Here is a 19404-nt window from a genome sequence, read left to right as displayed (position 1 = left end):
ATTAAATTAGAACTTTTGCATATTGAAGGACACTATCAAGGGAGTGAAAGGACACCCCAAAGAATGGGAGAAAGTGTGTGCAAATCATGTATCTGATAAGGGTTTAATATCAAAAATCTATAAAGAAATCCAACAACTCAACAACAATAAGATAGACAACCCAATTTTAAAGTAAGCAAACGATTTGAATAGACATTTCTCCAAAGAAGGTACACAGATGGCCAATAAGCGCAGGATAAGATGCTCAACATCACTAGTGATTAGGGAAAGGCAAATCAACCAAAATGAGATACCAGTTCCACCTACTATAATGGTTACAGTAAAAAACAAAACAAAAAACAGAAAAACAGTAAAAAGCATTGGTGAGGATGCAGAGAAATTGGAACCCTCGTGCACTGGTGATGGGAATGTAAAATGGTACAGGCACTGTGAGAAAGGTTTGCTGGCTCCTCAAAAAGTTAACCACAGTATCATCATATGACCCAGCAATTCCACTCCTAGGTATATATCCAAAGGATTGAAAACAGGGACCCAGATAATCAGGCAGCCATGTTCACAGCAACATTATTCACAACAGCCAAAAGGTGAAAACAACCCAAGTGTCTGTCAACAGACGAATGTGGTACATATATACATTTTGGAATAGTATTCAGCCATAAAAAGGAACGGAGTTCTGATAAAAGCTACAACGTGGATAAAGCTTGAAAATATTATTCTAAGTAAAATAAACCAGACACAAAAGGACAAATATTGTGTGATACCACTTACACGAAATTATCTAGAATAGGCAAATTCAGAGACAGAAATTAGATTAGAGGCTACCAGAACTGAGGGACTTTCTGCTTAGTGGGTACAAAGTTTCTGTTTGGAGTGAAAAAAAAAAGTTGGAAATAAATGCCACTGAATTAGACACTTGAAAATGATTAAAATGGCTCCCTATCCACACATGCACACACTTTATTTCTTCACTTACAGAAAAACGGGACAGAAGAGTTCCCATATACTAACCGTGTCCCCATATCCCTATCTTGCATTGATGCGGTACAGTTGTTACCAAGAGTGATGCATTAGTATTAACTAAAGTCCATAGTTTATGTTGTATACATACGTTTTACCAAAATAAAGGAAAAATGAGAAGAAAAAATGGAGGCACGTCACAAGGACATAAGATGGAGGCATGTCACAAGGACATAAGAGCCAAGCTGAAGACTTCCAATGGCCAAAGCTGAAACAACTGACGCCACAAAATAAATAACGTTAGCATAAAATTATCACCTAAAATAGAAAATATGTATACATGAGTTTATGCTGATAAATAAATGGGATAAATAAATAAAATGAACAAATGGGAGAGAACAGATGAAACTGTCAGGGGATGGAGCTTAACTTAAACCCCTCGACAAACGGAGGGTAGGCTGGACTTAGTGATTTGCTTCTAAAGTGTGGGAAGAGGGAAACAGTGACTTTGCAGTGGGGAAACCTGGCAGACACCATTGCCACCAAGTGATCAGGTCCACACCTCCTGTGTAAGTCATGCTGATAACATGTAACCCTGACACAATGTGGTGAGAAAGGTACTTCACACCCAAAACCCCAGTCCAATCATGAGAAACACTTGAAACAACTCAAACTGAGGAACATTCTACAAAATATCTGACAAGTCCTCTCAAAGCTGTCCAGGTCACGAAAGATAAGAAAAGTCTGAGTCAAGAGGAGCCTAGGCAATCTGACAGCTAGTTGCAGCGTGGCCCCCGGATGCAGGAGCGGAAAGAGGACATTCACGGGAAAACTGGTGAAATGCAAAGAAGTCTGCAGTTCGGTTACTAGAGACCAACGTGGATTTCTTAGTTATGATAAAAGTCCCACAGTCACATAAGATGTTCACAATGGGGGAAACTGGGTGAGGGTGCACGGAAGCTCTCAGTACTACCTGTGCAGATTTTCTGTAAGTTCAAAATTAGCCCCAAATAAAAGTCTATTGAAAAAGAAAAAACGACCTAAGACATGGTTTACTTTCTTTATTTCACTTTGTATAACTGCTCCATAGGATCAGAAAACAGCTGTTGCAAAGGTGTGCGATCCAGGCTCTTAAGGCAGGTCTCCATTCCTAAATGCAGAGGTGGGGTCTGGATGCATGTTGAGAAATGGGACATTTTAAAGACAAGGATGAGAGGAAACACTGACCTACTCTAGGACACAGGGGAACTGGGACCCGTCTGGAATCACGTACTGTGGTCTGACATAGGCGTCTCTAACATCATGTCACTTTCATTCATTTCAATTTCAAAGGTTTCTTCCAAGGAAGGTCTGGAATCTGGAGTTTTCCTTGAGGTTTCTAATGGTGCAAGCCCTGCTTCTTCCACTGTCTGTTTTTCTACTTCAAATTCCCTGAAATCCCACGGAGGTGAAATAATGTTCTTTAATGTCTTCATTGTATGCACATCAAAGTCATAACATTTTAATTTGTCTTTGATGTCTGCTCCTAAAAAGAGAGAAATGCCACAGTAAGAACAAAATAAGAAATTCCATTTACCTGTCATTTCCACCAATACATGGCACTGCTCTATCGTTTAGGTCAGATGTCCTTGTAAGAGCACACGCATAGCTAAGGAGGAGAAGCGTTCCCATCATGATCTTGGGGACGAAGGGAGATTGTGGGGAGACTCCCAGAAGCACGTGCAGGCTCAGCTCCACTGGGCTCAGCAGCCGCCCCATCTCCAAAGCGAGTCTGGCACCGACAGAAGCCTGTGCGCGGTGCTCCCTCAGCTGCTGCACACGGAGAGCTGCCGGCTGGCGCTTGGCCCTGGTGCAGTCACAAGCCTCAGGTATACAGAAACACAGTGAAGGGAAATACATTGTCTACAAATCAAAATCGTGAGAACAATGGATGTATTAGGTCCAATCATTCCCGACATAAACAAAATGACAATTTTACAAAGTTCAAACTAATAGCTTTCAGTAATAGATGTTTTAACAGATAATAACATCCAAGTCTTCTTAAGATAAAAATAGTACAGCATGGCGATTACAGTTAATAATACTGTATTACACATTCAAAAGTTGCTAAGAGAATAGACCTTAAAAGTTCTCATTGCAAGAAAAAATTTTTTCTAACTATGTTTTGTGACAGATGTTAATTAGACTAACTGTGGTGGTCATTTCACAATGCTTACGAGTATTAAATTATGTTGTACACCTGAATTTAATACATTATATGTCAATTTTACCTCAATAAAATAAACTAATATGTAATGAACAATACACTTGGAAATCTCCTTTCTAAGACCATTACCTTTGTGAGGACAGGCAAAACGTCCGTCCTATTCAGTACTGTATCTCCACACCTTTCTTAGCCTTATAGGACTTTTGCGTTTAAGCTTCACAACTCCTCCTTGGACAAATGTGGAAACTGAGGCTCACACTTGCCCCAAAGCCACAGGGCTACTGGGTGGCAGACCTGAGATTTCAACCCAAGGTGTTTTTTTTTAAGTTTTAAAAATTGAGCTGTAACATACAAGCTGTGAACTGTGCACAGCTGGGTGAATTTCCCATATGTACACATCCGCATCACCACCACCAGACCAAAAGCGAGCATTTCCAGCTCCTAGAAAACCACCTCAGGGCCCTCTAGTGAACCTTCCCTTTTAATCGCTGCTCTCATGCTTCTATCACCACTGATCAGTTCTGCTTATTACTAATCTTTGTATAAATGGAATCAATCAGTATATATTCTTTTCTGGTCAAAACTGGTGAGACTCATGTATGTTGCAACACGATTCAGTCGTTAGCTCTTCTAGCTGTGCAGTGTTCCCCACTCTGCTATTGCTGGACCTCGGTTGTCTCCAGTGAGCTGCTGGGGGAAAGAAGCCGCTATGAACAATCCTGCGTGTGACTTCCGGCTTCCCGAGGCTCTTGCTTCTCTTGCGCATAAACCTGGGAGCAGAGCTGCTACACTGTAAGATCAGCACGGAAAGTCACTGCCTCCATCGCCCCCAATGAATCACACGTCCCAGCACCCACGCCCTGAATAAGCCCTCCTGTGTTGACGGTGCACTTAATCACGACTCATTCTGATGAACAGAATGTGATGGAAGTGATTTGTGCAACTTCCAGCTTCCAAGGGGTCCTGATGCTTTAGTTCTTGTCCCTCAGGACCCTGAGACGACCAGGCTATGAAGAAGCCTGGGTTAAAGACCCATGGAGAAGCCCAGCTGTGTCACTGAGGTCCCCCTGTGTATGAGGCCATCTTGGACCATCAGCCCCTCCAAGTGAAGACCAGCAAAAGAGCCATGAACCGACCCACAGGACTGTGGGAAACTGGCCGGAGTGGTGTGTTAGGCAGCAAAGGCCTATTTAACTTTAGCAGATGTGCTGTTAAACAGTTTCCCAAAGAGCTCTGACCCGTTTATAACCCCGACAATAATCAATAATGTACGAGGATTCCAGCTGCTCCGTGCCACTGCCAACACTAGGTACTACCAGTCAGCATTTTTCACTTTTAGCCATTCTGGCAGGTTTATAGTGGTGCCTCATTACGGTGTGTTTTTTTGTTTTAATTTAATTTAATTAATTTATTTGTTTTTGGCTGCGTTGGGTCTTTGCTGCTGCGCGCAGGCTTTCTCTAGCTGCGGCGAGCGGGGGCTACACTTGGCTGCGGTGCAGGGGCTTCCTACTGCGGTGGCTCCTCTTGTTGTGCAGCACGAGCTCTAGGCGCGTGGGCTTCAGTAGTTGTGACATGTGGGCTCAGTAGTTGTGGCTCGCGGGCTCTAGAGCACAGGCTCAGTAGTTGTGGTGCACGGGCTTAGTTGCTCCGCGGCATGTGGGATCTTCCCGGACCAGGGCTCGAACCCGTGTCCCCTGCATTGGCAGGCGGACTCTCAACCACTGCGCCACCAGGGAAGCCCTCGTTATGGTTTTTATTTCACTTTACTGATAAGTAATGATACTGAGCCCCTTCATTTATTTTGTAGTTACCTGAATAACCTCTTTGGTGAAATTCCTGTTCAAGTACTTTGTCCATTTTTGATGGAATTTCTACTCATTGTAGGATCACGCATAGGACTTTTTGTATTCTAGACGCAAGTTCTTTGATGAGTTTATGTGTTGTGGGGGACTCCTCTCGGTCTCTAATGTGCCAGCTTGCTCTCAAGTTTTTACTTTTATTGAAGCCTAATTTAGCACTGTTTCCTCTTCTGCTTTTACACCCTGTTAAAGAAGTCTTTGCCTACCCCAAAGTCCGGCTCTCAAGATGTAACCTCACTGCGATGCTCTTTCCCTCACAATGTTCATAACTAAGTGGGCACCCAAGTACAGCAACTCCATACCAACTTACCTTATGACTTGCTAATCATTAAAAAAAATTTAAAGAATCACATAGCATTGTAACGTGAATGTAAGCCGACTTAACAGTCCACTGAAGTGCAAAGATTTACATGCTATGCTCTGCATTGTAAAATATTCAGGCAAGAGCCCTTTCATTTACTTATTAGAAAAATCTGCCTTAAGATTTTTTCAATTATGCAATTAGATCGATTGTTGTATGCCACAGTGCTTTGCACATACCCTGTAACTGTACTTTGCACACAGCAAGCACTCAACTTTAAACTGAATGGACACTTAATGAATCATTAATTCCCACACGTTGTTCCACTGAAATAAATGGAGTTTCTTAATATTAATGTAGCTAGAATCATTAGAAAGATGAACTTAGAACTTTACATGAGAATTTGAGAAACCTAAAGAGATATACAACAATCTAAAAAATGGAATACAATGTCAAGAAGAATAATTATAATCTTACCAATATAAGCTTCAGAATCACCAATGTACATTTCAATGCAATGACCAAGCATTGTAACAGAAAATGTATCATCTCGCCTAAGACCAAGGGCCTGCCAGAAAAGATTCAGCACGGTTATTACAAGAAAATTTGTCTCCTTCTCTTTGGTGTAAAACATTCTCACAGGACTCGTTTCTAAATACTCCAGGGAACCCAGGGTAGAGGTAGAGGGAGGCTGTTAGTGAGGATACAGTTAACATGAGTAGCCAATAGTTGATGACTGTTGAAATTGGGCGATGGGCATGCGGAGGGTCATTACACTATGTTATTGTTTACGTTCGAAATCCCCTCCTCCAAAAAGATTTTAAAACCTGTATCTCCACAAAAAGCCTTCAAAGACTTCTGTTTTAATTAAATCATAGAAGAGAGGTAAATTGCACAATGTTCAAATACAGACATTTGAAAGATCACAAAAACTATTAACACTTCTAAACACTTCTGCTGCTCAGAAAGTATTCTGGTTATCTCAGCGGCACTTCAGGACTTCACTCTACCTGAAAATCTCTAACCAACCTTTGAAAATCAGTTACGAATCTATCACTCACAAATTTATCTTTGAAATATTGCATTTTCTCAAATTTTATCTCTTTCTCCAAAAACAGTTGTTTCATCGATTCTAAGACGCACATTTTTTCAAATTCTAGCATTTCTGAACTTGGGAAGTCTTTCAACAGGTGGATTCTTACTACTGCTGTCCGCCAGGCACAGCCATGATACGGGAGTCTGTGACAGCAATGTGGGCTTGGCGGCCACACCAAGAGCACAGACTAGACCACAACCCCCTGAAGAACACCTACAGAAGATACTGGACTTGCAGTTGTTGTCTAACAACCTTTTGGTGACACTTTCTGACAGAGCCAACGTCTCTGGCCGGGAGGAACCTGAGTGAAATGGGGCGTGTGCACTGGCACACGGACACAATTTTGGGAAAACAGGAATGACCACCTGGTACAAAAGTGATTTAGAAGGAGCAAACTCTGAATGGGAAGAAATGAACATCTTAACTATTTATTTCACTTACACCTTCTTTTTTATGTAGGTAGTAAAGTGATCCCTGATAAAAATCTATGTCCTAATATGTCCAAAAGAGCACTTTTTCTAAGTACAGAAAAACTAAGTGACAGGAAGGAATCACGATAAAGTGTAAACGGCAGCGTATTTTTGTGTGTGGTCACCTCGCTTATTAACGGTGGCTTAGAGCTGATGAAATACTGCATGTGGATTAAGGGGAGAGCCTTTCCCAGTGATGAATGCACAGGCTTTGTTCATCTACAAACATGATCTAAGGGAATTACTTTTAAGTCATAAATAGAAAGAATGGAGTTCCCAAAGGGCTCCTCAGATGTACACCCAGCTCAGCTGTGCTGACAAACACTCCTGGACACTTGTGTTTCTCACTGACACTCAGGACAAGGTTCACACCTGCTCTAATGTGAGGAGTTACCACACGACATTCACGGACTTTTCTCTGCAAAGACAAGAATAAAATACAAGGTTGCCTGAGGAGTTTTAAAATGTAAATTTTAAACTGCACTTCTCTAAAGTAACAAAACATTGCCTAGAAAACGTCTTTTAAAAAAGTGGTAACTGTTAACCAGATTTAAAGTTAGGTACAAGCAAAAGACGAAAGACGTACTGTGTGGAAATAGTCCACGGCATTTTCAAAGTTGCCCATCAGACTATGGATATACCCTATGGCAGAATAGGTGGACGCATTCTGAGGAATCAACACCAGTGCCTGCCGGTGGTAGTCCAAGGCTTCAGCATACTTCCTGGGAGAGAAGACGAGGGAGGAGAGGAGAACAGGAAGAAAGAGAGAAAGCAGTCAGTGGGCGCAGTGGGTACTCCTTGATGTAGCCACGTAAGAACCACTTTCCTGTATCAGAGAAACAGTCTAGATGGCAACGGTCCTTCGCATCCACTGCGTATCTTCAGTGGGTCTTCCTGCCTTCCAGCTGAGGGTGGGCACTCGTGCAGGGCTACCAGCTGAATGCCATTCTTGACCCTTGGGCCTATGCCCCATCGCACAGCAAGACCTCTTTTATGTGAAGACAAGCCTCCTACACCAGGGATGGTTAAAAGCAACCAAACTGTTTTGCTTTAAGGTCTACAGGAGTTGGAGCAGCATTTCCCCAAATCCTCTGCAATACTTGCTCCGTAAAAGCTCTTGTGAAGAAAGGTTTTGTGCCTAATAATGTTTGGGAAATGCTGCAGTTCATAACGCATAGTAAAGACTGCAAGAAATCCTGAAAAACCTGCTAAATTTTGAGTAACCTCGAGGTTCCCAAACTTATTTAACCAAAGAATCTCTTTTTCAATTGGCATCTATTATCACATCAATCATCACACCATAAAACTGGCATCTGGAGGAGAAGGGTGAGTTAGGATATGGATATGGCTTTAATTAGCTCCTACTGTCCTAATTCTTCTAAATTAATTTTGAACACTAGAATTTTTTAATCCTAGAAAATTGAAGTTATTATAATTCTCAATATATTTCTAAAATAAAATTATACCAACAGAGGTAATAAAAACATTTGTTTTGTGCTTGTTACATCTGAGTAGCCAAGTACAAGAAAGCTAAATAAAAATATGGAAAAGAGTTACACAAAATTAAGTAAACTTTTACTCACAAAGAATATTTCTGAAAATGCTTTACTTCACTTACTTAAGTTTTCTGCAGACATGGCCCAAGTTGTTCAACAAAGGTTCCCATTTGTCAACTGTTACCTAAAACAAAGCACATCAGACCCATGATTACAAGCTACTTTTCATCCTACCCGTTTGCACTGCATGACTTCACTCCTCTGTGCGAGAGGGGCTCTCTCCTGGTGCTTGCACAGCACTAGGCAAGACTGTTGAGTTGCTTTTCCAGCGTTCCTACTAGAAGCCACTTCCTGAGCGTCATTTTATTAGCACTATTCTGTCAAAGAGCCCACCTATGCCAAAGAACTTCAGATTTTGCACCTCCAGCCCAGAGCTTTCCATCTGCCCAGTAACGTTGCTACTTAGCAACTCACAAGCACTTCAAGTCCAGCACACCACATGCTAACGTCTTATCCCCTCTCCCCTGTCAGCCCAGCTCCCCGACCTCACCCCTCTGGTGCTCTGCCACTCAGCACACAGCACCACGTCACCCCTGACCCCTCCGGGGATGGCGTATCAGCCCCCTCATCAGAACGCCACCCCCATCACTAACACGTCTTGTCTGGGCCCCATCATATGAGTCTGACCACGCCACCTGTCTTAAAGCTCCTACTGTCCTGCCACCTCTCGACAAGGTGCAAACTCTAACATCATCTTCAAGGCCCTTGAAGACCCACACTTACCCCTCCTGCCCCATTTCTTGACGTTCTCTGTGAACTGAAAATCCAAGCCATACTGAGTTGGCTCCAGTTTTGCACATACCATTCTCTACATCTGAAATACCCTCTTCCTTACTTTTGCCTGGCTAGCATCCATCCTTTAGGACCGAGGTGTATTTCCTTGAACCCAGAAGGCCTTCTTGACCGGCCATCAAGTCTGTGTGGAGTCCTTTACTTCCTCAATCACAGCCCTTTCTGTGCACTGTATTATTACTGGCGATTTATTTATCTGCACTGATCTGAGGGCATCAACATCAAACCAGTTTTCTGTTGCCTCCCAACCCCTAGCTCAGAGCTTAGGACACAGTCGACACGCAGCAGTAAGTCAGAACTAAGGGAATAAACAGACCTGGTCACACCCTCTAACTCCCCTGAGCCCAGCTCTGGAAGGCACTGCCCATGTGAATGAAACAAACCCTCTACGATTCTTAGGCACACCTGCTTTCCTGGGCTACTCTGACACTTGCTGCAGTTTACAACTCAATCACACAATATCTTCCCCTCCTCATATAACTGTTTAATGAGCATTTTGAAAGTTTAATAGTATTGTGCTTTTGTATTTAAACCATTACTTTAAGTGTCTGCAAGAATCCAAAGTGTCTTCTGATCATCAAAGATGTATATAATTTCAACTTCAAATGTGGTTTATGCCAGTGCATCTCAAACTTTTCTGTGCATGAGAATCACCCGGGGATCTTGCTAAAACTGCAGATTTTGGTTCAGCAGATATGAAGTTCTGCACTTCTAACGAGCTCCCAGGTGACGCTGATGCGGCTGCTGCAGTCCAAGGAGCAAGGTCCTAAGGGATTCAATTCTTTGAAAATGGGCAAGGTGATAAGTGGCCACCCTGTATCAACAGAAACACATGCATTATCCCGACCACCCAAGACTGAGCTGTGGAAGACCTGCTTTATACACATACGTGTGCAAACACACAGATATATAGTGTTTTTAGGTTCACATGACAATTAAGAAGAGACCAAAATAAACAAAGCTGTGTCTACAGGGACAAATAAACCGCCACCTGGCAGGGAGCCCAGGGGAGCTGCGTCTGTCTCAGTAAAGAGGAACTTATAGCCAAGGAAGATGTATGCTGTGGGCAAGTGTTCCTGGGGGCAGGAACAGAAGGACACTGGGAAGTGATAATCAGAACAGAGTAAGACAACACAGGTGTGAATAAAAGAATCAGGAACCAAAGAGCAACAACATGCAAATCTCTGACCTACAGAAGTTTACAGCGTCTCAAACTGTCAGCATTTAATATAATACTAGTGTTTACACATCCATGATAGCTGGAAGGTTAATTCATGAGCACAAATTCACGCACCTCTCATGTGACAGAACCTGGTTAAAGATCTAAATATATACTAAGTATCAGGTAAGGAAGAGCAATGATAGGTCTAATTTTAATGACATGTGGCCCCATTCCTGCAGAAGTGGGATCTGCTGCTACATGTACCCATTGGTCAAAGAGGTTCTAGACAAGGACAAGTCAGATGCTACAGTGCCTACCAGCTTCCATGTATCATCACACATTCCCTGTATCAAATAATCATGGAATATACTCTGATTACGCCCACAGATCAAAACTAGAGCCTCTTAAGAAGCAAAGAGCCAACACCTACCCTCCCAATTAGAAAGACTCATTTTGTACCATGTAACAAAACGCTTCATACCATGACAAGTCAAACATTAACAAACATCTGCTATGATAAATATTAGGTTATTATATTCTAGGTAAGACAGACGGTCTAATATTATCTTCCTCATTCAGTACTAAACACACTTATGAGTGTGTGTGTGTATTACAGATATTATATAGAATACCTCATTCCCAATTGCTTTAATTTTTTCCAAAGCATCGAGAAACCATTTTTCCGCTGTTTTCCATCTAAAATAGAGGGGGAAAAAGTTGCAGTTTATTCAAAATTAGCATGTATAAACATTTTAAGAAAAATATGAATATCTCTTTCCAGTAATATTAAAATGAAATGAGGCAAACTTCCGTGAACAGTTTTTTAAAAGGCAAATGTAAGTGAGATAAATGATGACTTTTATGGCGTCAACATCACAAGAGTTCAAGATTTCAGGAGACACAGCATCTTCTCAGGAATCAGGTTCCATAAAGGCACTGTTAACACTGCTTTAGCCAACACCAAACCACTGCTCCCAGGGGAGAAGCTACAATCCTCTGCTCACACGCTCACCAACTGTTCAATGTACCTGGTTTCACACGTGCTTCTGTTTGGCAACACCTTACTTGACGTATATTGTTGATCTGTTAACACTGAACTCACAGCCAAAAGCACTGTAACTGATGCCTGAACAAAGCTTATCTAACACCTGTATCCTGACCAAGGCATATCTCAGCCTTCCTGAGCTTAGCACACTAGACAGCACTTTGGCATTCCGCTTGGGGATCATTTTAAACTGTAAAATAACCAACATAAAGCACAAAAAAGGGAAAAGGGCATAAAATAGACTACAAATAAATTGATTGTATATGAGATTGTTACTACAGATTATTTTAAAAGGCTCCAAACTCTTTTATAAATATTAGATAATCGAATTTTTAGAATACACACAAATGCCACAAAAACACTACAGTAGTACTAATTTACTGTTTTAAAATTTAAGTATAGTTCAGTGCAAAGGACTACAGAGTCCCCTCTTTGAGTACAACACTGAATTGCTTATTCTATAAATACCCAAGACTACAGTAACCTCAACTACTGACCAGGAAACTCAGAGACTGGGCCATTCTAATTGGCTTAATTTTTGGATTATCTGCAAAGGAAACATTTTTGTTCCAAAATTGTAAGAAATCTTTCTCAAATGTATGAATCCAATTCCTAGTCAACAAAGAGACGACTAGGGATTCTGCAGTGTCTCCAGGCCACCCTGAGGGGTCCAGTGACTTAACAGAGTTGGCAACAACTGTCCAGTCCAGGACCTAAGAGCTTGTGACAGCCCACAGCACAGAGGACCAAAACCCAGGTTTAGTATTTTTAAAGAATTCCAAGATAACACTCGCTATTTTCGTTTTTTACCTGTTCGCCTCCTTCTCCTAAAATGAAATGTCTGTGAAGAGCCACTCTGATGGGCTAAACTCTGGTGACTGAGGTTTTGCTCTCTGTACAAAAAGGAAACAGAGGGGCCTCTGGCCTTTCAGTACTTACTCTCCATTTTGAAATGCGACCACGCCAACCTCATGCATAACAAAAGGGTCTTCTGGTGCGATGCTTAGAGCTTGGCCAAAGAATCTTTCAGCCAATTTTGAGTTATTGGTCAATCCATATTCTAATCCAATATAAAGCATTGGCAAATGACACCTAAAAATATTGGAAAATTTCACATATTCAACACTCAAAACTTTATAGTTCAGCAGATTTCAAACCCTGTCTGCAAAATAATTTTAACATAGCCAAAAGTAGGGCGCTTACTTGTTTTCTGACACTTCATTTACTAATATTTAATGAATATCTAATAGGCTCTTAATCAGCTGCCACTTCTAAAATCTACCAGCAACCTATTCACCCTTACTTTTCATTATTCTACAGTAAAGAGACAAAACAAAACCCCTGCAAAGCAGAAGGGTAGGCCCCACTGTGCCAGCACCCAGGCCCAGCCAAGACCGCCTTCCTCCCTCACTGACTCAGCAACACAGACCCTCATGGCTGTGCTCAATTCCACTTGCCTCTATGCAGCTGCTTCGGACTTCCAGCTAGACCACCCCCCACCCCTCGTGTGAGTCTCCACTATCGGTTATTATCAGTTCTATGCTGCAGAGCTCTGAATTATGTCATGTGTATTCTACTCTCATACCCTCTGAAAACAGTTGTAGGCAGAGTAACTAGTTTTAATTGAACTTCCCTCTCTTCACCCTGTCAGACCAGTGATCACAGTAAGATAACCTTTCCCCAAAGATGGATCTGACAATGTCAGTGAATACTGACTGCCTGGCTGGGAGGTGCCCGGGCTCTAATCTAGAATCATGACTGAAGTTACAACTGTAGCATCTACAGAAGGGTCATGAAGAACCTTTATGGATGTACCTGGAGGAAATATGAAATGCACAGGAAGGAGCTCCAAAAATCTATTCCTCGGGCTTCCCTGGTGGTGCAGTGGTTGAGAGTCCGCCTGCCGATGCAGGGGACACGGGTTCGTGCCCCGGTCCAGGAAGATCCCACATGCCGTGGAGCGGCTGGGCCCGTGAGCCATGGCCGCTGAGCCTGCGCGTCCGGAGCCTGCGCTCCGCAACGGGAGAGGCCACAACAGTGAGAGGCCCGCGTACCGCAAAAAAAAAAAAAAAAATCTATTCCTCCATAGGAGCAGCAAGAACACTGCCAACAATTGTCAAAATAAACATTTCTAGAACTTTGCAAGTTAACCAAAGGCTTACAACAATCTGAGGGGTATTTATTCTAGAAAAACAGCTGAATCTCAGTAAGAACAGCAAACTCTATGACATTTAACTTGTCTGATTCCCATCTCCCTTTCCCCAGCTCCACATTAGCCTAGAAAATCAGCAGTCTGACAGCCACTGGAGGAGACAAAAATTAGTTTGGAGCTTCTGAAATACCCCACAGAGACCTGTCACTATTTGACATATCTAGCAGCTCCCTGGAAAAGCCCCATTCACAGCTGTCTTATTTGACCTGACTCAGAGCTCATGCAGAGAAATGTCTACCCCCAAGGCATTTGTTGAAAACAATGTTTAACATTAACCCGAGGCAGCTACACCAGAAGGCCACACACAGGACCATATGCACACACAGGACCATATGTACGCATAGGAAAGGCTGGAGAAGGCCCCAATCTCTCATCTCTGGATGCCCCTGAGGCTCAGTGCAAGCAGGAATTGAAGAGGGCTAAGGCAGAATTACCAACCATGGGAACACTGAAGACATGCCCCTATACACGTACAGGGTCCTTCAGAAGAGGGGGGGAAACTCGGCTCAAGATATGAAAAGAAGCCCTGAGCTAACTGAGCAGAGGCTTCACTGGCCTCAGATGACAAAGGACACAGACTTTACAAAATTTTTAAAAGCCCAGCAAAGTCACCAAACAGCCACAACAAACAGCAACAACAACAAACCCTGGGGTGGTGTAGGGTAAATGTGATTTCCAGAATTGCCACATTATATTACTTTAAACGTCCAGTTTCAACAAAAAATAAAGAGACATGGAAAGAAACAAGAAAGTATGGCAATACATAAGGGGACAAAAGCAGGCAATAGAAACTACCCTGGAGGAAGACCATACACTGGGTTTACTAGAAAAACACTTTAAATTAGCTATTTTAAATATCCAAAGAACTAAAGGAAATTATGTCTACAAAACTAAACTATGAGAACAATGTCTCACCAAACAGAACAACAAAAGGTAAAAATTATAACAAACGATCAGAAAACCTGGAGTTGAAAAACAAAATAAATAAAAAATTCACTAGAAGGGTTCATCAGCAGTTTGAACAGGCAGAGGAAATCATCAAACATGAATAAGGTCAAATGAGATTACCCAGTCTGAGGAACAGAAAGATAAAAGAATGGCGGAAAACAACAGTCGCATCGAGTCGGGAGACACCACCAAGCATCCCAACATGTGTGTAAAGAGAGCCCTGGAGGCGAAGGGAGAAAGTAAGGGGTAAAGAAAATATTTGACACCAAAGAACATGTAGGCCAAACACACCCCAAAGCTCAGAAAACTCCCAAGTAATCCCCACCTAGACAAACCATAGTCAAACCACTGGAAAACACTAAATAAATATGTAGATAAACATCTTTAAAGCAGTAACAAAATATAACACGTGAGATCCCTGATCACCTGACTTCTAACCAAATACCCGGAGGCCAAGAAGGCAATGGATGACACTCAAAATACTGAAAGAAAAAGGACAACCAAGAATTTTATATCCAGCAAAACTATCCCTTGAAAATGAAGGTGAAATTAAGACATTTTCAGGGACACAAAAACGGAGAAATTTTGTTGCAGACTCACCTTACAAGAAATACTGAAGGAAGTTCTTAAGGGTGAAAGAAGTGACCCCAGACAGTAATTCAAATCCACATGAAAAACACAGCACCAGTAGAGGTGACTACATTTCATCTTTCTTCTCTGGACTGACTTAGAAAGCAATTGTGTGAAACAGTGTGATTAGGCCTAACGTATATAGAAATGTAATGTTTACCACTAACGGCACAAAGGAAGTGGCAGGAGCAAAGCTGTACTGGGGTAAGGAAGCGACACCAGACAGTATCTCAAATCCACAAGGACAAATGAAGAGAACTTGAAATGGAAAAAAAGGTCAACATAACAAACGACATAAACATACACCTGCTTGCGTTTCTTCTCACAGCTTCTTGGAAAAACAACATTACACGCGGAAATAATCATAACAACGTATAACTCAGAGAACTTGTTGTTAGCAGACCTGCCCAACAAGAAATACTAGTAGGAGTCCTCAATCTGAAATGAAAGGACACAAGATAGTAACTCAAATCCACAGGAAAAAATAGAGTTTAGGCGAAGTAACCACACAGGTTAGGATAAGACAGTACCAATGTATTTTTGTCTGCAACCCTTCTTCTACTTGCTCTACTGAAATTGAGTTGGTGCCGTAAAGTAAGAATTACATTTGGTTTTTGTCTCTGGTTGCTGGCACAGGGCTCCTAAGAGCCCTGGGATCTCCTGAGTGAGAGGAGCGTCTTTTGTTAATGAGCCCCTTCTGATCACACCCAATTTATGCTACCGGAGTGACTCAGAGTGGGGCTGGTTACCAGGAAGACCGAGTGATGAGAGGACTGCAACTTTCAGGCCCACTCACAGACCTCCTGGAAGGGAGGCTGCAGCCTAAGCTCTATAAGAACTCTTGAACAGTCAGCTTCAGAAGAATTCCGGGTTGGTGAACATGCTGCGGTGCTGGGAGGGTGGCGCCCAGAGGAGCGGAGGCTCCACGCATCCCCACTCACGTGCCCTGCCCTATGCATCTCTTCCCTTTGGCTCTTCCTGAGTTGTATCACTTATAAGAAGCAAAACCTTAGGAGGGGGTTGCGGAAACCCCTGGTTTGTGGCCAGTCAGAAGTACAAGTGACCCAGGACTTGCGATTGGCATCTGGAGTGGGGAGGGGCAGTCTCGTGGGACTGGGCCCTTAAGCTGTGAGGTCTGCACTAACGCTGGGTAGTTAGTGTCAGAACTGAATGGACTTGTAGGACCCAGCTGGTGTCTGGAGAAGCAGAGAACTGGTTGTTAGTGTTGGAAAGTACCCCAGTCAGTATTAATCCAAACTAGATTGGATAAAAGCTGTTCTGGTGAAAAAGTGAAACTGAGAGAAAAATGTTTATCCTGATGAGCTGATTTGAAAATTTAATCAGAAAAGTGTCAGACTGGGAAACATTAAAACATTAATCATGTCATTAATTATCACTGGTTTTGACTCTTAGCTAGTAACTAACTAATAACTAGTAATAACTGTTCCTGGGCTTGTGAGCACCCAGAGTAGCAAAGTGAAATTAGCAGACTAGCATTTCCTCACAAGAAACAACCCACGGGAAGTTATCATTTGCTGCCAGTTCGCCAGATTGATGGATCGGGGGTATGGGCAGACACCGGAGCCAAGCTTCAGCAGGGCACTGGAAAGGGTCTCGCGTGTCTTGGTGACTAGGATGGACTGGGTACGAGGACCGTTTAGATGGATCAGTAACTGGCTGAACAACTTTAGTCTGGAGGATTACTCTAGTAATATGTTAGTATCATGGACTTATGGACTGAATGTATGTCTGCCCCCAAATTCGTATGTTACACCCTAACCCCCAGTGACTATATTCGGAGAGAGGGCCTGTGAGGAAATAATAAAGGTTATGTGAGGGCATGAAGGTGAGGCCCTAATATGGCGGGGCTGGTGCCCTTGTACGAGACACTAGACCTAGCTCTCTGCCCTGTGAGGACACAGTGAGAAGGCAGCCGGGAAGAGCCACCCCCCCCCCACCCTCCCCGGAACCCAATCAGCCAGCCGGCCAGCCAGCCTTAGAACCGGGAGAAGATAAACTGCTTCTGCTTAAACCCCCCAGTGTATGGCGTTTTGTTGTGGCAGCCTGAGCTGACGAACGCAGTCAGGGAGCTATGTCCTTTACAATATTTTCATGGACAGCTAGTTAGATATCAAAGTCATACATATCAAATTTAACATAACTAAAAAAGCTGGGGCCATAAATAATACAGATGCAGAACTGGGTGCCAAAATGAGTCTGACAGTCTGGAAAGGTAAAGCAAACCTAACCAGATGAAATTCAATCAGACAAGTTAAGGCAGCTAACTTTCACTGAGTGCTTTCTATGTGTCTGAAACTGGAATTACCTCAACTATCCCTCACAGCAAGCCTAGGTGTTAAGTGTTGCCATGATTCCTTTTCTTTAAGAGGTACACGGCTGGCCGAGATCACCAGGCAGTCTGGCTCCAGACCAGCCCTCTGCACCCCGGCACTCCCACTACCTCTCCACGCAGAGGTGGGGCGGCAGACAGCAGAAGCAGCCGCACAGGAGAACGAGGCACAGTAAAACCAATGGCAAATCCAAAGAGTCAACAGGAACAGCAGCAATTCCTGCTCCCCAAAGTACCATATGCTCTCAGGGCACACCGGCCACTACCAACACATCTAACACTGATATAAATCTACAACACCAGCAAACTCAGTCCTGAACCTGAGTACTGCACTGAGCCACGTAAACACCTTCTGGACATAAGCAGGATGTAAATAATAACTTTGCTCACGAATACTCTCATTCTTACATGAGCATGTGAAAAACAGCTTCCACCCTATCCTGTTCCCTGAGCCTAACTTGTTAGTCCCCTTTTGTATTGGTTAAGGTAAACTGCTAGGCAAAATCACCACACCAGCTTCTTTCCCTCTCACTTCCATACTTATTTCACAATCATAAGCTACTAACATGATACATTATTCTTTTGTTCAGTTTAACAACCAATGGCAGAGATAGTAATAATAAAATTTCGCTTTGCTTAAGCAACCTGCTCTGCGCACCCTTTCATCAGCTGCGCTGCCGTGAAGTAAGCAGCCATCGCTTGGTCATGTTCACTCTCAACTGCGAACGAATGCCCGTAAGCGATCCATGCCGGCCCGTAGGTCTTCTCCAGCGTCGTAGCTTTGCTAAAACAAGAGATTTCACTCGAGTGTGTAATATTTATTCTTAGATTGTTAGGTTAATTTTATGTAAGTTCATGGTTTCAAGGACATCAGAACTAATGAATGAGTTGTCAACATATTAAACACTAATGTAACATTTATGTTAATTCACTTGAAATAAAATGTTTAATAGTACAAGCAAATTTTTAAGTAATTTTAGGAGAGGTCCACAACTTCTTAGGTACTATAGTGGAGCCCATTAGCTTTCTGTATAGAATTTACAAATATTACTTAATCCAGGAGCTTCATTTCAAAACCTAGTAGATAAACGGTGGTAGCAGCAACCACTTAAGGAAGTGTGCCTTATACGCATCACCTAATCCTCATAACCTTCAAGATAAATTACTATTTATATTTTAACGATAAGTATACTGAGGCTGGGAAGATTAAGTGACGTCCTACAGATGATTAAGAGAGTCCTGCTGGTTCTGTGGACTGGACTATCTACATAGTCTTAAATAGTCTTCAACTAGGTGACCCACAATAATAAAGAGAACACATCACAAAACAAACACAGAAAATACAAAAGGTGAGATTCCCACTTCTCAGCATTTTATTTTCTAAGTTTTCTTTTACCCAAATGTTCCCTGTTTCATGTAGAATTCATCACTGAATAAGCACACTAAGTCAGAGAAGCATAGTTCAAAGGAACCATCATAACATGAAGCGCACCGCTCCCGAAAAGAACACGAGCACCCTTCTTCTAAAATGCTTAGCTGCCCACCAATCAGAGAGCTCGCCCTAATGCTTTCCTAGTGCAGGATCCTCTCCTGTCATCTTAGCAATTTTCCTAACAATGCTGACATACAACGACATCATTCCCATTTTCACAGAAGAAAGGGAAGGTAGGAGAAATGAACTCTCCCAAGGAATTATAGCTAGTAAGTGGCAGAATCTGGATCAGAATTCAAGTGTGTGTCCAAAGTTTATGAACTTCACCACAGATCCATTTTCTATTTCGTTCACATGGAGGAAGTCACAGGTATTACTAGACATATTT

The 19404-nt window shown here is 42.5% G+C and overlaps 1 protein-coding gene across 3 annotated transcripts in view; it reads right to left on the bottom strand.

Annotated features, from left to right (window-relative positions):
- Positions 1–2003: 2003 nt before the first annotated feature.
- Positions 2004–19404, bottom strand: part of CDC16 (cell division cycle 16) — a 28260-nt gene continuing 10859 nt past the window's right edge. For all 3 annotated transcript variants that reach the window (XM_059995897.1, XM_059995899.1, XM_059995898.1), the window contains 7 exons: positions 18243–18368; positions 12384–12536; positions 11032–11095; positions 8508–8569; positions 7476–7611; positions 5801–5891; positions 2004–2482 (listed from right to left, as the gene is read on the bottom strand). In XM_059995897.1, the coding sequence (XP_059851880.1) occupies positions 2223–2482; positions 5801–5891; positions 7476–7611; positions 8508–8569; positions 11032–11095; positions 12384–12536; positions 18243–18368 (892 nt within the window). In that variant the 3' untranslated portion in view covers positions 2004–2222. The remainder of the gene's footprint in view (positions 2483–5800; positions 5892–7475; positions 7612–8507; positions 8570–11031; positions 11096–12383; positions 12537–18242; positions 18369–19404) is intronic.

This window comes from Delphinus delphis, chromosome 18, assembly GCF_949987515.2.
Source record: "Delphinus delphis chromosome 18, mDelDel1.2, whole genome shotgun sequence".
NCBI classification, from domain to species: domain Eukaryota; kingdom Metazoa; phylum Chordata; class Mammalia; order Artiodactyla; family Delphinidae; genus Delphinus; species Delphinus delphis.
This window is presented reverse-complemented; position numbering and strand designations above follow the sequence as displayed.